The sequence below is a fragment of the Rosa chinensis genome, chromosome 6 (assembly GCF_002994745.2).
Source record: "Rosa chinensis cultivar Old Blush chromosome 6, RchiOBHm-V2, whole genome shotgun sequence".
Taxonomy (NCBI): domain Eukaryota; kingdom Viridiplantae; phylum Streptophyta; class Magnoliopsida; order Rosales; family Rosaceae; genus Rosa; species Rosa chinensis.
In genome coordinates this window covers 50,163,925-50,177,662 of record NC_037093.1, presented here as the reverse complement: position 1 = coordinate 50,177,662, position 13,738 = coordinate 50,163,925, and the positions used below count along the sequence as shown (strand labels likewise).

The following is a 13,738-nucleotide window of genomic DNA, read 5'->3' as shown; positions in this document are numbered from 1 at the left end:
TTAGAATATCTCCTTAGATTTCTGTAAGACTAACCTGATTACAACTAAGATAAGTAATTAGAGTTTGAGTTAGAGACACAAACTAGGTGTCCTTAAACAAATACATACCACAATTTTTTGAAATAAGGGTCGGTGCGGATTATTAGTGACCAGCAATTGATTTAATTCTCTCTCTCTCTTTTTAAGTTAATCAAATTTGGTGAATCCTTTTGTTTAATCCTAAAAATACATATTTTTCAAATTATTTTAATATTTAACTCCTATAATTAAATTACTTAGGAACAACAGCCCATGGAAATCGCTGGTTTGAGGATGAGGGTCCAACTCACTTTTTCCTTTACCTTCTTAGTCCAATGGACGAACTTTTTGTAGGAAGTATTGTAATGGTAACAAACGAGGTGTTTCATAGTTGACCTGTATAAGACCTGGTACCTAATTTGAATCGAATAAGTATCAGGCTTATTGGAAATTTCCAATATTCCAATTGAAAAAAAAATCCATTCAAATCCATTTCTAAATCAATAGATTTTTTTGACTCAATTTAGTATTTTCTATTTAGAAATAGGGAAATTCATAACAAAATAATACAAAAAGTTCTGATAATTGGAAAGATTAATTTGTGATTATATATAGAGTTCAGATGTTGTATTCGACTAGCCATTCACCACTTATCTGGGTCACCGTTCGGATAAAACTCCTGCTTGTCAAGACATACTCGTTGTAGATCACAAACTCTGGTTTGTGATCCAGAGAATTTGAGGGATGCAAATGTACTACTTGTTTCTCTTTTCTAGTCAGGTACTGTCCGCTGCGTTGTAGATGAGCTACCTGCCTGAAATATCCAGCCAGCAGAGCCTTTCTTATGTTGATGTAGTAGTCAGGGCTGCTTAAGTCAGTACTACATAGCTTGAGGTTAAGACGAGCCATAATGCGCATCAGCTGCTGCCTAACATTGTCTGCAGCCTTCAATGCCTTATGACTGAGATAGTTGTCATAGCACCAGGATGGGTCCTCATTGTGTTGCTTGTAAGCATGATACACATTGAGCAAAGTGAGGTGATCTCCGTCAATGTGGGCAAACTCAGCTTTGGCTTCGTCGGCTTCTTGAACCTCATCCCTAGGCCGGATAAATGGGGTGGGCACGGAAAGCATCGCAGAAATTGACAAAATCTCATTGGAGCAGTTGTATTGAGGGCTGACAATGAGCATCTTTGACATCTGAGGGTCTAGTGGGAATTCACTCATAATCTCCCCCACCATGGTCAAGTTACCATCTTCATCAAGGGCTCCCAAAAAATACAAAACCTCTAGTGCATCCATCATTGTCTCAGGAGCAGGAGGATCCATGAAATCATAATGACTCAAATCCTCTACTCCTAGTTTTTTCATGGTAAGTACTGTATTTGCAAGGTTTGATCTCAATATCTCTGGATATGTCTCTTGCTCAAGATCGTTGTGGAAACTTTTCTGAGTGTATAGTCTAAAGCATTTTCCCGGCTGAGTTCTTCCGGCACGCCCTGACCTCTGACGTGCACTTGCCTTAGAAATTGGAGACACCAACAAGGACTCAACATGCGCTCGTGGGTTATAAACTTTCTGTTTGGAAAATCCGGGGTCAACAACATAAACAACTCCATCTATGGTAAGAGAAGTTTCTGCAATGTTTGTTGACACCACAATTTTCCTCTCAGGAATTTGATCAAACACTTTCTGTTGCATATCAGAGGGGAGAGTTGAATACAATGGCATCACTTTCACAGGACCAATTTCACACTGGTAATTGATTTTATTAATTTCTCTATTAATTTTGAGGCATGCATCTTCTATTTCCTCCCCTCCAGTTAGGAAAACAAGCACATCTCCAGGAGCCTCACAAGTAAGAATCTGTGCAACAGTTCGTATTGCTGCCTCTACGTAATCCCTTTCGGGTTGCTGAGTGTACATAATCTCCACAGGATAAAGCCTGCCAGGAACTTCTATGAGGGGTGCACCATTAAAATAATCTCGAAACTTCTTGGCCTCAAGAGTAGCACTCATCACAACCAGCTTCAGGTCAGCTCTAACTTTCAACACTTCCTTGAGAATCCCAAACAGAAGATCAGTGGCCAAAGTTCTTTCATGAGCTTCGTCAAGAATTATGACATTATATCTCTCAAAAAGTGGATCTGCCATTGCTTCTCTTAAAAGCATACCATCAGTTAAGTACTTCAACATTGTCTTCCCGCTGGTGCACTCCTCGAAACGGATGCTGTAACCAACCTCTTCTCCGATGACCACATCCATCTCCTCAGCAACACGGCGGGACACTGACATTGCAGCCACTCGACGGGGCTGAGTACACGCGATCATCATCTTCCTCTTGCTGCGTGTTAGTTCTGGATATACATTCTCGGCAACAGCTTCCAAAACAAATTGAGGAATCTGAGTAGTTTTACCACTGCCGGTTTCACCAACTAAAACTAAACATTGGGTGCCCTTGAGTTCCTGCAAGAACTTCTCTTTATATTTCCAGACAGGCAAAGTTCTCCTCTTCTCAAGGATCTCATAGTACCTTTCTGAGTAAGGCCTTCCAGTCCACCTGTTGTTGATGAGATCAATACTAGTATCGAGGTTCGTTGAGGTTGCTCCTCCACCACCATTTGGTTTGCTCCTCTTGGAGTCGGATGAGACCGAATGGTCGAATAAGCACAGCTTCCTCTTCCTTTTGGTACGTACAATAGAACTAGCCATCAATAAAAAAAAACCTAGCTGCTAGTTAATTTAATGCCCTCTGAAAGGGTGATGATATTGTCTTACTCAACAGTCGATGGGAATTTAATAAATTATTTCAAATTATATATAGGAATCAATGCTTCTCTTGAGGGGAAATCGATTCCTAAACCCTGTAGGAATGAGAATTTATTTCTTCAATGCACATGGGAATTTGATATGGATTTGGAAAGTGTTTGTGAGACCCAAAACCTTTTTTTTTTTTAGAGAATATTTAACACTTTCTTTTTCTTATTTTCCAAAGTGTCATTTAACAACCAAAAGCACTTGAATTGTAATTGATTTGGTGTGTGCGTGTGCGTGTGCGTGTGCGTGTGCGTGTGTGTGTATGTATGTATATATATATATATATATATATATATATATATATACATATCATATCCAGAGCGGAGCTCCGCTTTGAAATTAACATGTGAAGTTCGAGTTTTTGGTCACTTTTCGGTCGCACATCCACATCTTGACCGTTCAGTTTTTAGGTACTATTGTATAGATCATCTCTGCAAATTTTCAGCTAAATTGATGAAATTTTCAGCTAATTTCATCCTGCCACTAGGAGGTTGCATATATCCATTTGATCAAGCAAATAGCTTGCCGCCTCGCTAGGCCAAACAATGCACACTGAGAGTGCAAGCGAGACAAAACTCACGTCGCTGTACCAAAAAATTGGATGACTTATTATCGGTATAAAGTCACGTTTAATTAAAAGTAAACAACAATAAATAAATGATAAAACCAAATAATATGGGTCAAGGGCCCAAGCCCAGGCCCAATCACTTCCAAGCCCAAGTCCAAGAAGATTTTTGTAAGGAGCCCAACACCACCTCTTCGCCTGAGTTCCTACCGCTACCACACCATCGCTGTCACACCTGCCACTGTCCAATGTCAACTGCCCCACCAACAGGTCAAGCTTAGATCTAGGCCGGCCATAAGAGACCTCCAATTTGTCACCATCAAATCTCTTCCACCAAAGTGCCTTACCCCGATCTGCACACAGATCCAAGGGCGCACGGAGAAGAAATCAGAGATCTTGTGCCCATCCAAAGACTCCCAGCCCCTTCCACCATCCTCTAGCCCTCTGTTTGGACTCTCCGCAAATCCCAACCATCTCAGACAAGAGAAAATTGGCGTTGTTACCCTCACGGCCACCTCCACTTCAACTTGGTTTATTCCCGAAGAACCAATTGTTGTCCATCAAGGACCCATGGCACTAAAAAAGGTGAAGAGGCCCCGCCCGGCCACACCCGTAGCACTGTGATGAGGCCAGAGGCTCGTGCCGACTCGGAAGGCTGCCGGACGAGGAAGGAAGTACGTTTGAAGGTGAGATTTGGATACGCGTGTGAGGCGCATTCTTCTAAAGTTATATTGATTTGAGGGACAATCCTTAGGTTCAGCCCTTGGGTAAACGAGCATATTCACCTCTATTGTCAATTAACATACTTTTACTTAATAAATTTATCATCCAACGGTCCATATCTTAGATTAATCTTTAAAGATCATCTCTGTTAAAAATCAATTGAATCAGAAATCATTTGATTATCTAATTGAATCAAACAAATGGATGGTTCTAACAACACTTACTATTATATGATGAACCGTCCATGTATTTCACAGAAATGAATAACTAAAAGGTCTTCAATTTGATTGATTTTTTACAAAGCTAATCTTTGTATGATGCTATGCAACATGAATGATTGGATTAGAAAATTATAAAGTTAAAACGCATTAATCACAATAAAGGGTGAATATGATCATTCACCCCGAGGTGAACCTAAGAATTGTCTTTTATTTTTGAGGGGGGGACATAGTGCCTATACTCCAGATTATAATCCACATCAAGAGAATATCTTGATAGAGAAAATTTCAGCCCACGTCCCCAAACTATGCTGCCAAATTCAATTTGATACCCGAACTCTCAAAAGTATCAATGTGATACCCAAAGACGTATTCTGATATCAACGTGATACTTCCGTCAAAAATCTCTAACGGCGCCATCTGTTTGCTAACGTGGCAAGCATGTGGGCCCCTAAAAAAAGTGAAATGACCAATTTACCCTCTCTCGTTTTTGTTAATTCATTTTTTTTTTCATTTCTTTTCCTTCTTTTTTTCTTCTTGTTCTTCTGGGATTTTGTTATAGCCAAACCGCCGTAAGCTCCGCTCCTTCTCCCCTGCCCAAGAAATCAAAGAAAAATAGCTTCTGCTTCTTCTTCAACTCAGTCTTCTTCTTCTTCTCTCTCTCTCTCCTCTCATTCTCCTCTGCCCAAACCATCACTAATGCTGCCATCATCCTCTCTAATTCCTGCTAAAAAAAAAAAATCTTTCCGCACCCAGAAAACTGCTATGGGCACCCGACAGACGCCCATGTCTTCTTCTCCGCCATAACCCAGTACATCTTCACTGATCATCAAAATAACACACCTACTGGATCCACTATCGCTATTCAACTACCACCTAAAACAAAACTGAAACATTTAAACACACTTACAAGCAGAGCTCTTTTCCATTCCTAGCACCACCAGAAATACGAAACTCAAAACTCTCTGTCACTGATTCCTTGCCAAAATAGAAGCCTCGGCGTCGTCTCTAAGAATCGAATTGAAGAAATGTACCTTGAAGCATCAAGAACTCTGAATTGGATTCTTCTCAGCAACTTGAGAGTTCCACAACATCCACGCTTCCCTATAATGTGAAAACAGCTCCTTTATCACTTGGTTCTGATACTGAGGCCAATAATAAGCCCCAAGACTCTCCCAGCAAACCTTGTTGATGTCAACACCCTTCCTAGCTCTTGGAACCGCTACCGGAGTGAAAGGACGAAACTGGTAGCTCTTCGAATCTCCTTCGCCCCACAGCCATCCGAATTGCAGTTCTCAACCTCACCCTGATCTTGAACTCTCTTCTCTACAACCTTGCTCCTCTTACTACTCGCATTCGTCAAATCTGTCCCAAAGCTCCTCTTCTTAGCCTGCTCCAAATTCGGCTCCAAATTCAAATTCAAACCATCTCTTCTCTCATTCAGCCCCAACCACCTGTACGCCGACTTCCCTGTATCCGCCGTATGAGTCTTCTCAATCAATTTCACTGACGACAACACATTCGCAATGTCATAGATCCTCCTCACCTTCGTCCTCATCACCGATACATTCTGTGCATCCCCTACTCCAGGCAGTAATTTCGCAGCTTCATCAAGAGAAATCGATTCCGATTTCGATCCGGTACACACGAACAGCTTCACGAAATTCTGCGCCAGAGACTTTTCCCTCTTGGTCTCATCCAGGGGATTATTGTTGTTGTTATTGCAGGCCACCGGGATCGGAGTCAAATCCAGGCCTTCTTCTCTAAGCACCTTTAGGGCGTTAGGGACCACGCCAAAACCCTTCCACGTGTACATGTTCTTGGACTTTCTTGACGTCTTGGGGGTTTCCAGGTAGGAGGAAGTGGCCATAGTTTAGAGAGAGCACACAAATTCACAAATCCATTCCCAAAAAATAATCAATTGTGATAGAAAGGAGAGAGGATCAGATTGGGAAAGGGAGAAAGAGAGAGACAGAGCTCGATCTGTTTTTTTATTTATTTTTAAATAATTAGTAGAGAAAGACAATTTTACCCTTGATAAAAATATCACATGAGACCCAGATGCTTGCCACGTCAGCAAACAGACGGCGCCGTTAGAGATTTTTGACGGAAGTATCACGTTGATATCAAAATACGTCTTTGGGTATCACATTGATACTTTTGAGAGTTCGGGTATCAAATTGGCATTGGCAGTAAAGTTTGGAGATGATGACTGAATTTTTCTCATCTTGATATATAATATGAGTTCCAACTAAAAAAAATGATGCATACCACAATTTAAAGACGTAGTAAATTTTTTATTTCAAAGACCTAAGTCACCTAACATGAATTCTTCGGAAATTCTTTTGGTCAATTAGAGTACAAAAACGAGACATTCATGTTAAATGAAAGCAAGAATTTTCTTCAACATCTAAACAATGAACTCTCACTCGTTTCACAGCAAAACCCATCTCGATCATGTCCTTATTTTTCCCCTTATTTTCAACCAAACCAGTAAAGCCCCAACGTTGGTATTTTTTCTTTGTTTTACTTCAGAAGGGGGTCAATTGGTCGTTTGGTACCAATTTCTCGTCTGAGTTTTGCTTGGTGAGAAAGTAACCCAACACCCACACTGTTTTTCTTTTCGGTCAACTGTTTTCTTTCAGTTACTCTGTCCATGCAGTGGGCATGTGTCAGCCCATTTATGTAGATGCTTATAAAATTGCAGTCAAAGTGTCAAAATACAAATGCAATTGTGGTCAACAAATATATCCAATGAGTTGAATGAGAGAAACGGTGCTGGTCAACGATCTCAGTGTACTCCCAAGTCCAGGTTCACCGTTCACAGATTACAGCAGAATCAAATCAAATAATATTCCCTGTTCTTTAAATTCTTGTGCCCCAGATACGATCTTGCAAAAACCCATCTCCAGAAACTTCTCCTAAAACCACGGAGTTAGTGGTAAAACAAATCACAAATTCACAACCACAGTTGTTACTGTAAGGGAGAGTAAAAGTAAAACCAACAAACTCCTTCTATGTCAGCAATCTAACTTTGTTAATCTTTGCACCCATTTAATGCTTTGAACACCGTGCATCCTAATAAGTCACACACACTTTGTGCATTTCCTCCCCCTACAAAACCCTTTCCTTTTCCGCTGCTCTGTTCCACTCTTTTGCCTCTCAGAAAAAGAAAAAAACAACACTTCAATTCCCAAATGGATTTCCCCACAAAACAAGGCCTTTTCTTTTGCTCTGCTCTGCTTTTCTTCACAATCCTTGCCTCCTTCCCCTCTGTAATCACAGCTGAGGATTACACAGCCTTGGTCTACAAGGGTTGTGCTAATCAAAAATTCCAAGACTCAAATGGGATTTACACCCAAAACCTCAAATCTCTATTCAACTCTCTAGTATCCTCAGCCCAGCAGCAAAAGACCTTCTTCACCACCACCTCTGGTGACTCCACAAATGCAATCATGGGTCTCTATCAGTGCAGAGGAGACCTCTCCACAGCTGATTGCGCCACCTGTGTCACAAAGCTTCCATCTTTAGCCCAAAAATACTGTGGAAAAGCCATAGCAGGTAGAGTCCAGCTCAGTGGGTGCTACTTGCGCTATGAACTTTCTGGGTTTAAGCAGGTTTCAGGGACACAGCTGCTGTACAAGATTTGCGGGTCGAGTCGGTCTAGTGGGTCTGCTGAGTTTGAACAGAAAAGGGACTCTGCTTTTGACAAATTGGAAGGTGGGATCAAGAATGGTAGTGTGTTGTTCTATACTGGGAGCTATGAGTCGGTTTATGTTTTGGGCCAGTGTGAGGGTGATTTGAGCAACAGTGATTGTGGGGATTGTGTCAAAACTGCTACTGAACAAGCCGATTCCGAGTGTGGTGATTCAGTTTCTGGGCAGATTTATCTGCACAAGTGCTATATCAGCTACAGCTACTATGCTAATGGCGTCCCAACCTTAACTTCCTCATCAGGTAAACTCATAGAGCAAACAGTCTCATCTCTGTTTTTAGTAAAAAGGGTTGGTATTATTCTGTTTGGGTCATTGTCTAGAGGTTTATATTTGGTTTCATATAACTGATAATATTATCATGAATATTCAATTTCAAGTTGGGGTTTTGGGGACTACTAAAGAACAAAAAATTCAGGTGATTACATGAGATAGTGGATCAGCAGGATTTCTTAATTAATCTTGTGATTAACTAGTAAAATAGTAAATGGGAGTCACTCTTTGTTTTGTTTATTGGTTTTCCATTGGTATGGTGAAGGGTGATAAGGATGTGTATGGGGATGGAAAAGATGGGTTTCTTTGTTTCCCTCTAGTCCTCTACATCTTCTAGTTTGCTGTTTTCTTTCCACACCAAGTCAAATATTATTAATGCTTGTGATGTGTTTAAATGGTGTAGGGACTGTAGGGTCTAACCATCACACAACACAGAAGACAGTGGCCATTGTTGTGGGAGGTGTAGCAGCTGTGGGGTTTGTATTTGTATGCTTGATGTTTATCAAGTCTCTGTTAAAGAAGAAGCGTGGTGCCAAACATGGAGACTACTACTGATTTGGTTGCTGTCAATGAAGATATGATTTTTGTTTAGTATATTATAGGGGAAAAGCTTGAGGGTTCAGTGAAGGTTATCAAGGGCTTGAAATGGGTTTTGAGTTTAGGGATCAGCAAACACTAACTTTCTGTGGAATTTGTTTATTGAATCATGTTTGGCAGATAAGGATCTTATGGATTTTCAAATTGTTTTCTTTCCCCTGCTGACATACCTTTAGCTTTTGATTTCATTCTCCTTTTTGCATGAATGTTCAGTTGCTTTGCTTCAATGATTGTGAAAAAAAAAAAAAAAAGTTGGAAAAGGAGCTTGTTTCTTCATCTTGTATTTGGGTACCTTGGCTATTAAGCCGTAAATTAGGATTTGCAAAGAAAACATAGCTAACCCCACTTTATTAGAACACATTTGCATTATTTGGGATTGGACCCCTCCTTGGTGATTGAAAGAACAACCCAGGTGTGTTGGTATTTTATTTGTTCTTAGAAAATTTAAGTGACAATTGTCCAAGAAAAAAAGAAAGGAAATTTAAGTGCTACAATCCCTTTTTCTTTGTTTTCAACTAGCGCTTTATTAGGCATCAACCTATTTTTCTTAGAAGGAAAAGTGAGGATCAATTCATTCATTAAGTGGCAGTGTGGCACCCTCCTATTCCATATTTTGTTAAGCTTAATTTTTATGGACTGGTCAGACAAGACCACCGAAAGTGCTGTTGGTTTTATCACTAGCAAGGATCCAGGTGACCTCTCCTAGCTGCATCTAAAAACTAGCTACCTTTAATCCTTCTAGCTGTGTTTTAACTTTGTTCATGTACTGGCGTTGGAAACCAAATGTGTTTTACCTCGCCTTGTAAGTGAAGTAATTACCTTTTTCTTTTTCTTTTGTTTCAACTAGCAAGCTTTAATCCCTCAGTTGTGTTCTAACTTTGTTCATCAATTTGGCGTTGGAAACCATTCTGTTTTACCACGCCTTGTAAGTGAAAAATATCGAGAGCACACTTTAATCATAATTTATCAAAATAAAAAAATAAGATCATAATTATCAAAATAAAAAAGTAATAAAAATCACAATTATACTCGTTAATAGCCACAATCAAACCAAACCACAATACAACAATTATAAATTACAAATCGGTCTTGTTGATCCTTGTATGTGCCTTGTTGTCCACCATGCGGAATTAGGCCTTCGCGGTTTCTTCCTCATTAGTATTAGTACACTTCAGAGGCAATTAATTGAATCTCGAAAGGCTTTCTAGGGTATGAAATTATCAGTGTTTTTTTTTTTTTCTCCTCTTAATGCGAAAGGTATAACTGGGAAAGTGACTGAAATATGTAAGATTATATTTAGACGACTTTTTTCTTCCTAGGTCTACTAGGAATGTTTCTTCCACTTAATTTTGGGGGAAATTCCTTGCATCTCATAGGTGCATAGGATTCTGAACATTGTCGGATGGGGAACTTTGTTGCCCCCACAGAAGATATTCCTTTCGTTGTCCAAAGTGGTTCTCTGTGAGCCTTTAGAGTGAAAGAGTACATAATATAGCAGATACCAAACATGGGTAAACTCTATCTGCTAAAGTTATATGTAAAACAAATAACGACATGTAAATCTTGAATGAGTAATAAGCTTAGTTTTATCAGTAAGGAAAAGGAAACATCAAATAAAACTAGATCCCTCATAAGCAAAACCAAATGTGAACAAGGCAACAAAAAACAAATTCAAAAGAATCTTTAAAGGGGCTTGCTTTGCATAGTTTAGGTCTAAGAAGTCCTAATCTGGAAAAAGTGGACAGCTAGCTTGCTTTGCATCAATGTCTATGGAGTTCGGGTAATCCTACATATTTCAAACCCACCATTTCTCAACTCATAACTCACCAAATCTGACCGGCACTGGCAAAATCAAGCCCAATTACAAGAAGAATGCTTAACCAGCATATCACCACTCAATGGATTAGAACGAGGGAGATAATGCATATCACAGAGACCAAAGGGACTTTTCAACACTCAATCTTTACATGTGTGAAGGCAGTACCTACAAAAGTCACTGTTTTTACGTACATCACATTCAAACAACCTATCCTGTTTTCCAAACCGAGTGGCCAACAACCAGATATAAAGGAACAACAAGCTGCAAAAGTTCGTGCACTGAAATGAACATTCTAATAGAGTTGATGATTAATCACTGCACACTGAATTTAGTCACAATGCCACAAAATAAAATGCGCAACACTACAAAGTTCTCAAAAGTGAAAATGGTTATAGTTCAATCAGTTGTGCAGAGAGGATTCTGAGTGATCTTCCAAGTTTGTTGGGTCTCATCATCTACTAATTAAAAGCATTTGCCAAATTCCTTATCACCTAAAGTTTGAAGCAGGAAAGGTATCCACAACATCTAGGTTTGTATCTCTAAACAATCCTATATAAACTCTTAAATCTGGCACGGGTATAGCTGACAACCAATGTAACAAGGGTCTTGGATCCCTAAAGAGGGTTCACTTATCTATATTGTACCACTAAATGGCCTGGCCTCACCACATATCCTGATATTCTTAGAGTCTCATGGCACTGAAAGCCTCTCTTTGCAGCAAGGGACTAAGGGACTCTAACTCCATAGATCTCCCTAGGGGGAAAAGGAGAAAAAGAAAAAAAAAATATATGATAATGCTAACTAACAACCTTTCTTCTTGTACATATCTCAACTACAAGTTCTTCAGTTCTGCCACTATACTGCCATAAAATTAGAAGCCCCAACTCACCCAGATATCTACGATTCAACCCTGATCAAACACAAAAACAGCCTTTCTTCTGCATAATCCCTACCAAACAACACACTTTGAACAAAATCCTATGCCAACATGAGAAACTAACCTAACTCAGCTACAGCCCAATGCACTGCACATAGAAACTTTTCAAAAATCAAGCAAAACAAGCAGCACATGTAAATCCATTTCCAAATAACACTATCATTATTGAACCCTAGATAAAACTCAAAAGAAAATTCAGCTCCAAAACTGATTACATCCCACATATGACTAATACAAACCCATCGGCCGGCGCTGATAAAACCCTAAAACTACTGCTTAAGTAAAGATTATTGCGATCAAGCACCGAATCTCATCACTAAAACTAGCAAATTAAGCAAAGCATCATACAAAATCCCCAACAGGTATACCAATTTCAAACCCTAGCGATACAGAAAATGAAACGGTAAGGTACCGGATTGCTCGGACCCGGCCCGACCCGGTCCGATTTCACTTGGCCGGAGGAGCGGAGCCGCCGGCGGAGGTGCCGAGGATGTTGGCCTGCTGCAACTCGAGCTCGGTGAGCTGCTGCTCGCGGTCCATCTCGATGATGAGAGGGACGACGAGGATGAGGAAGGTGGTGCCGAAGATCCAGGCGGCCTTGCCGGTGCTCTTCAGCAGCTTCTTGGCGACGTAGCCGGCGTCGGAGGTGACTTGCTTGCCGCGAGCGAGGATTTGGGACTGGGAGATCCTGGCGATGACGCCGTCGCCGCCGTCGTCCTTCTTAGGGTTCCGCCTCTCCGGGAGGGAGACTCCGCCTTTGCGAGCTGGGCTTGCCATCACAGAGAGAGAGAAGAAGAGCTCTTCGTGTGTGTGTGTCTCAGTGTGTGTGGTTGTTGCTCTCTCTCTCTCTCTGCGGCTTTTGGCCTTTGCCTTCTGTTTATGTAAATGGCTGTGGAAACGACATGTCGTTACCCTTTGTTGAAGGGTTAAGGTTTTTCTTTTTGAGTCCTTGTGGTTTTGGAAATGTAGCGACATTGACCCCTATAGTTTGATTTTTGTTGCAATTGAGTGCAAAGTCGCAGTATGATACAGCCCAAGTTAGGCAAGTTATCTTCATACAGATGATGATCACGTCAGAGCTTAGGGCCTGGTTGGCACTAGTTATCTTCATCATGGTGCAGTCTCATCCCTGTGAAAGCAATGTTGTCGCCCCAATCATCGCAAACGCCCGATATTTGTATAGGGGGCAATGACAATACAATCAATTCTGCTTGGTTTTTGTCTTTTAAACATAATCCTTCTGTTGGCTACACATTCTAACCAGCATGATTCTACTAAGGAATTATGGAATAATCTTGCTATATCCTAAAAAATTATCTACTCATCATGAGCTCCACTAAACGTCTGGAGTATAGGCTCTCACAATATCATTCATTTGACAAGTTCTTTGTCAGGCAAGCAAACGATTCATTATTCAATAAGTGGTTTGGCTACCTACCTATCGTGGGTAGGAGTAATCAAATGTATTATGTAAATATTTTTAAGTATTACAGAAAATCGTTCAATTTTCAATCCGGACAATGGTGCAATATGATTTATTATTTTCGTAGTGTTTTTTTTTTTTTTTTTTTTGTCAAGGGGAACTCAAATGCTTCTTAGACTCAAGATAAACCCCTTCGGCGCATGTGAAATGCTCCAACTGTGCATTATTTTCGTAATGTTATTACAACTCAAATTTATTGTCTTTACAAATTAGGTTTTCTATTATTTATTTTGGGGAAATGATCATTTACCCGATTTTAGGCTAAAAATTGCCCACTTGCTCCACCAACTGTTTTTTAACCCCATTTACCCAAAACACTCTAAGGGATTATTTCTCCTTTACCCAATTAATTCTTTTTTATTTTTTTTGAGACTTTTTTGCCCTCTCCTTCTTTTTCACTTAGAGGCCTCCGGTGACCAGTGGCAGGGGGCCAATAATGTGTCTACTGCCCCCCAATAATATTATTATTGCCTCCCAATAATCTTATTATTGCCAACCAAATTATAACCAACTAGGCAACTATGAAAGTTATAGACCCAAAAACAGCCCAGAAATATCTTCATGAAATCAGCCCA

At 40.2% G+C, this 13,738-nt stretch overlaps 4 protein-coding genes across 4 annotated transcripts; 1 reads left to right on the top strand and 3 right to left on the bottom strand.

The window, feature by feature from the left end:
* Positions 1 to 636: 636 nt before the first annotated feature.
* On the bottom strand, positions 637 to 2,730 carry LOC112171505 (probable pre-mRNA-splicing factor ATP-dependent RNA helicase DEAH2). The gene has a single exon (XM_024308681.1). The coding sequence runs from the start codon at positions 2,728 to 2,730 to the stop codon at positions 637 to 639; it is 2,094 nt and encodes a 697-aa protein (XP_024164449.1).
* Positions 2,731 to 5,563: 2,833 nt separating this feature from the next.
* On the bottom strand, positions 5,564 to 6,211 carry LOC112171504 (E2F transcription factor-like E2FE). The gene has a single exon (XM_024308680.1). The coding sequence runs from the start codon at positions 6,209 to 6,211 to the stop codon at positions 5,564 to 5,566; it is 648 nt and encodes a 215-aa protein (XP_024164448.1).
* A 1,054-nt stretch (positions 6,212 to 7,265) lies between these two features.
* On the top strand, positions 7,266 to 9,705 carry LOC112173009 (plasmodesmata-located protein 2). Its single transcript, XM_024310552.2, has 2 exons — positions 7,266 to 8,298; positions 8,731 to 9,705. The coding sequence occupies exons 1-2, from the start codon at positions 7,539 to 7,541 to the stop codon at positions 8,880 to 8,882; spliced, it is 912 nt and encodes a 303-aa protein (XP_024166320.1). The 5' UTR covers positions 7,266 to 7,538; the 3' UTR covers positions 8,883 to 9,705.
* Positions 9,706 to 11,815: 2,110 nt separating this feature from the next.
* On the bottom strand, positions 11,816 to 12,540 carry LOC112174781 (mitochondrial import receptor subunit TOM9-2). The gene has a single exon (XM_024312592.2). It carries the CDS (start codon positions 12,455 to 12,457, stop codon positions 12,128 to 12,130), a length of 330 nt encoding a protein of 109 aa, XP_024168360.1. The 5' UTR covers positions 12,458 to 12,540; the 3' UTR covers positions 11,816 to 12,127.
* Between the last annotated feature and the right edge of the window lie 1,198 nt (positions 12,541 to 13,738).

What these genes read in the sequence shown, in the direction of transcription:
- LOC112174781 (XM_024312592.2), bottom strand. Translation starts at nt 12,457, where the DNA reads ATGGCAAGCCCAGCTCGCAAAGGCGGAGTCTCCCTCCCGGAGAGGCGG.
- LOC112171504 (XM_024308680.1), bottom strand. Translation starts at nt 6,211, where the DNA reads ATGGCCACTTCCTCCTACCTGGAAACCCCCAAGACGTCAAGAAAGTCC.
- LOC112171505 (XM_024308681.1), bottom strand. Translation starts at nt 2,730, where the DNA reads ATGGCTAGTTCTATTGTACGTACCAAAAGGAAGAGGAAGCTGTGCTTA.
- LOC112173009 (XM_024310552.2), top strand. Translation starts at nt 7,539, where the DNA reads ATGGATTTCCCCACAAAACAAGGCCTTTTCTTTTGCTCTGCTCTGCTT. An exon ending in AACCTTAACTTCCTCATCAG is followed by an intron (nt 8,299 to 8,730) that starts GTAAACTCATAG and finishes TAAATGGTGTAG; the next exon opens with GGACTGTAGGGTCTAACCAT.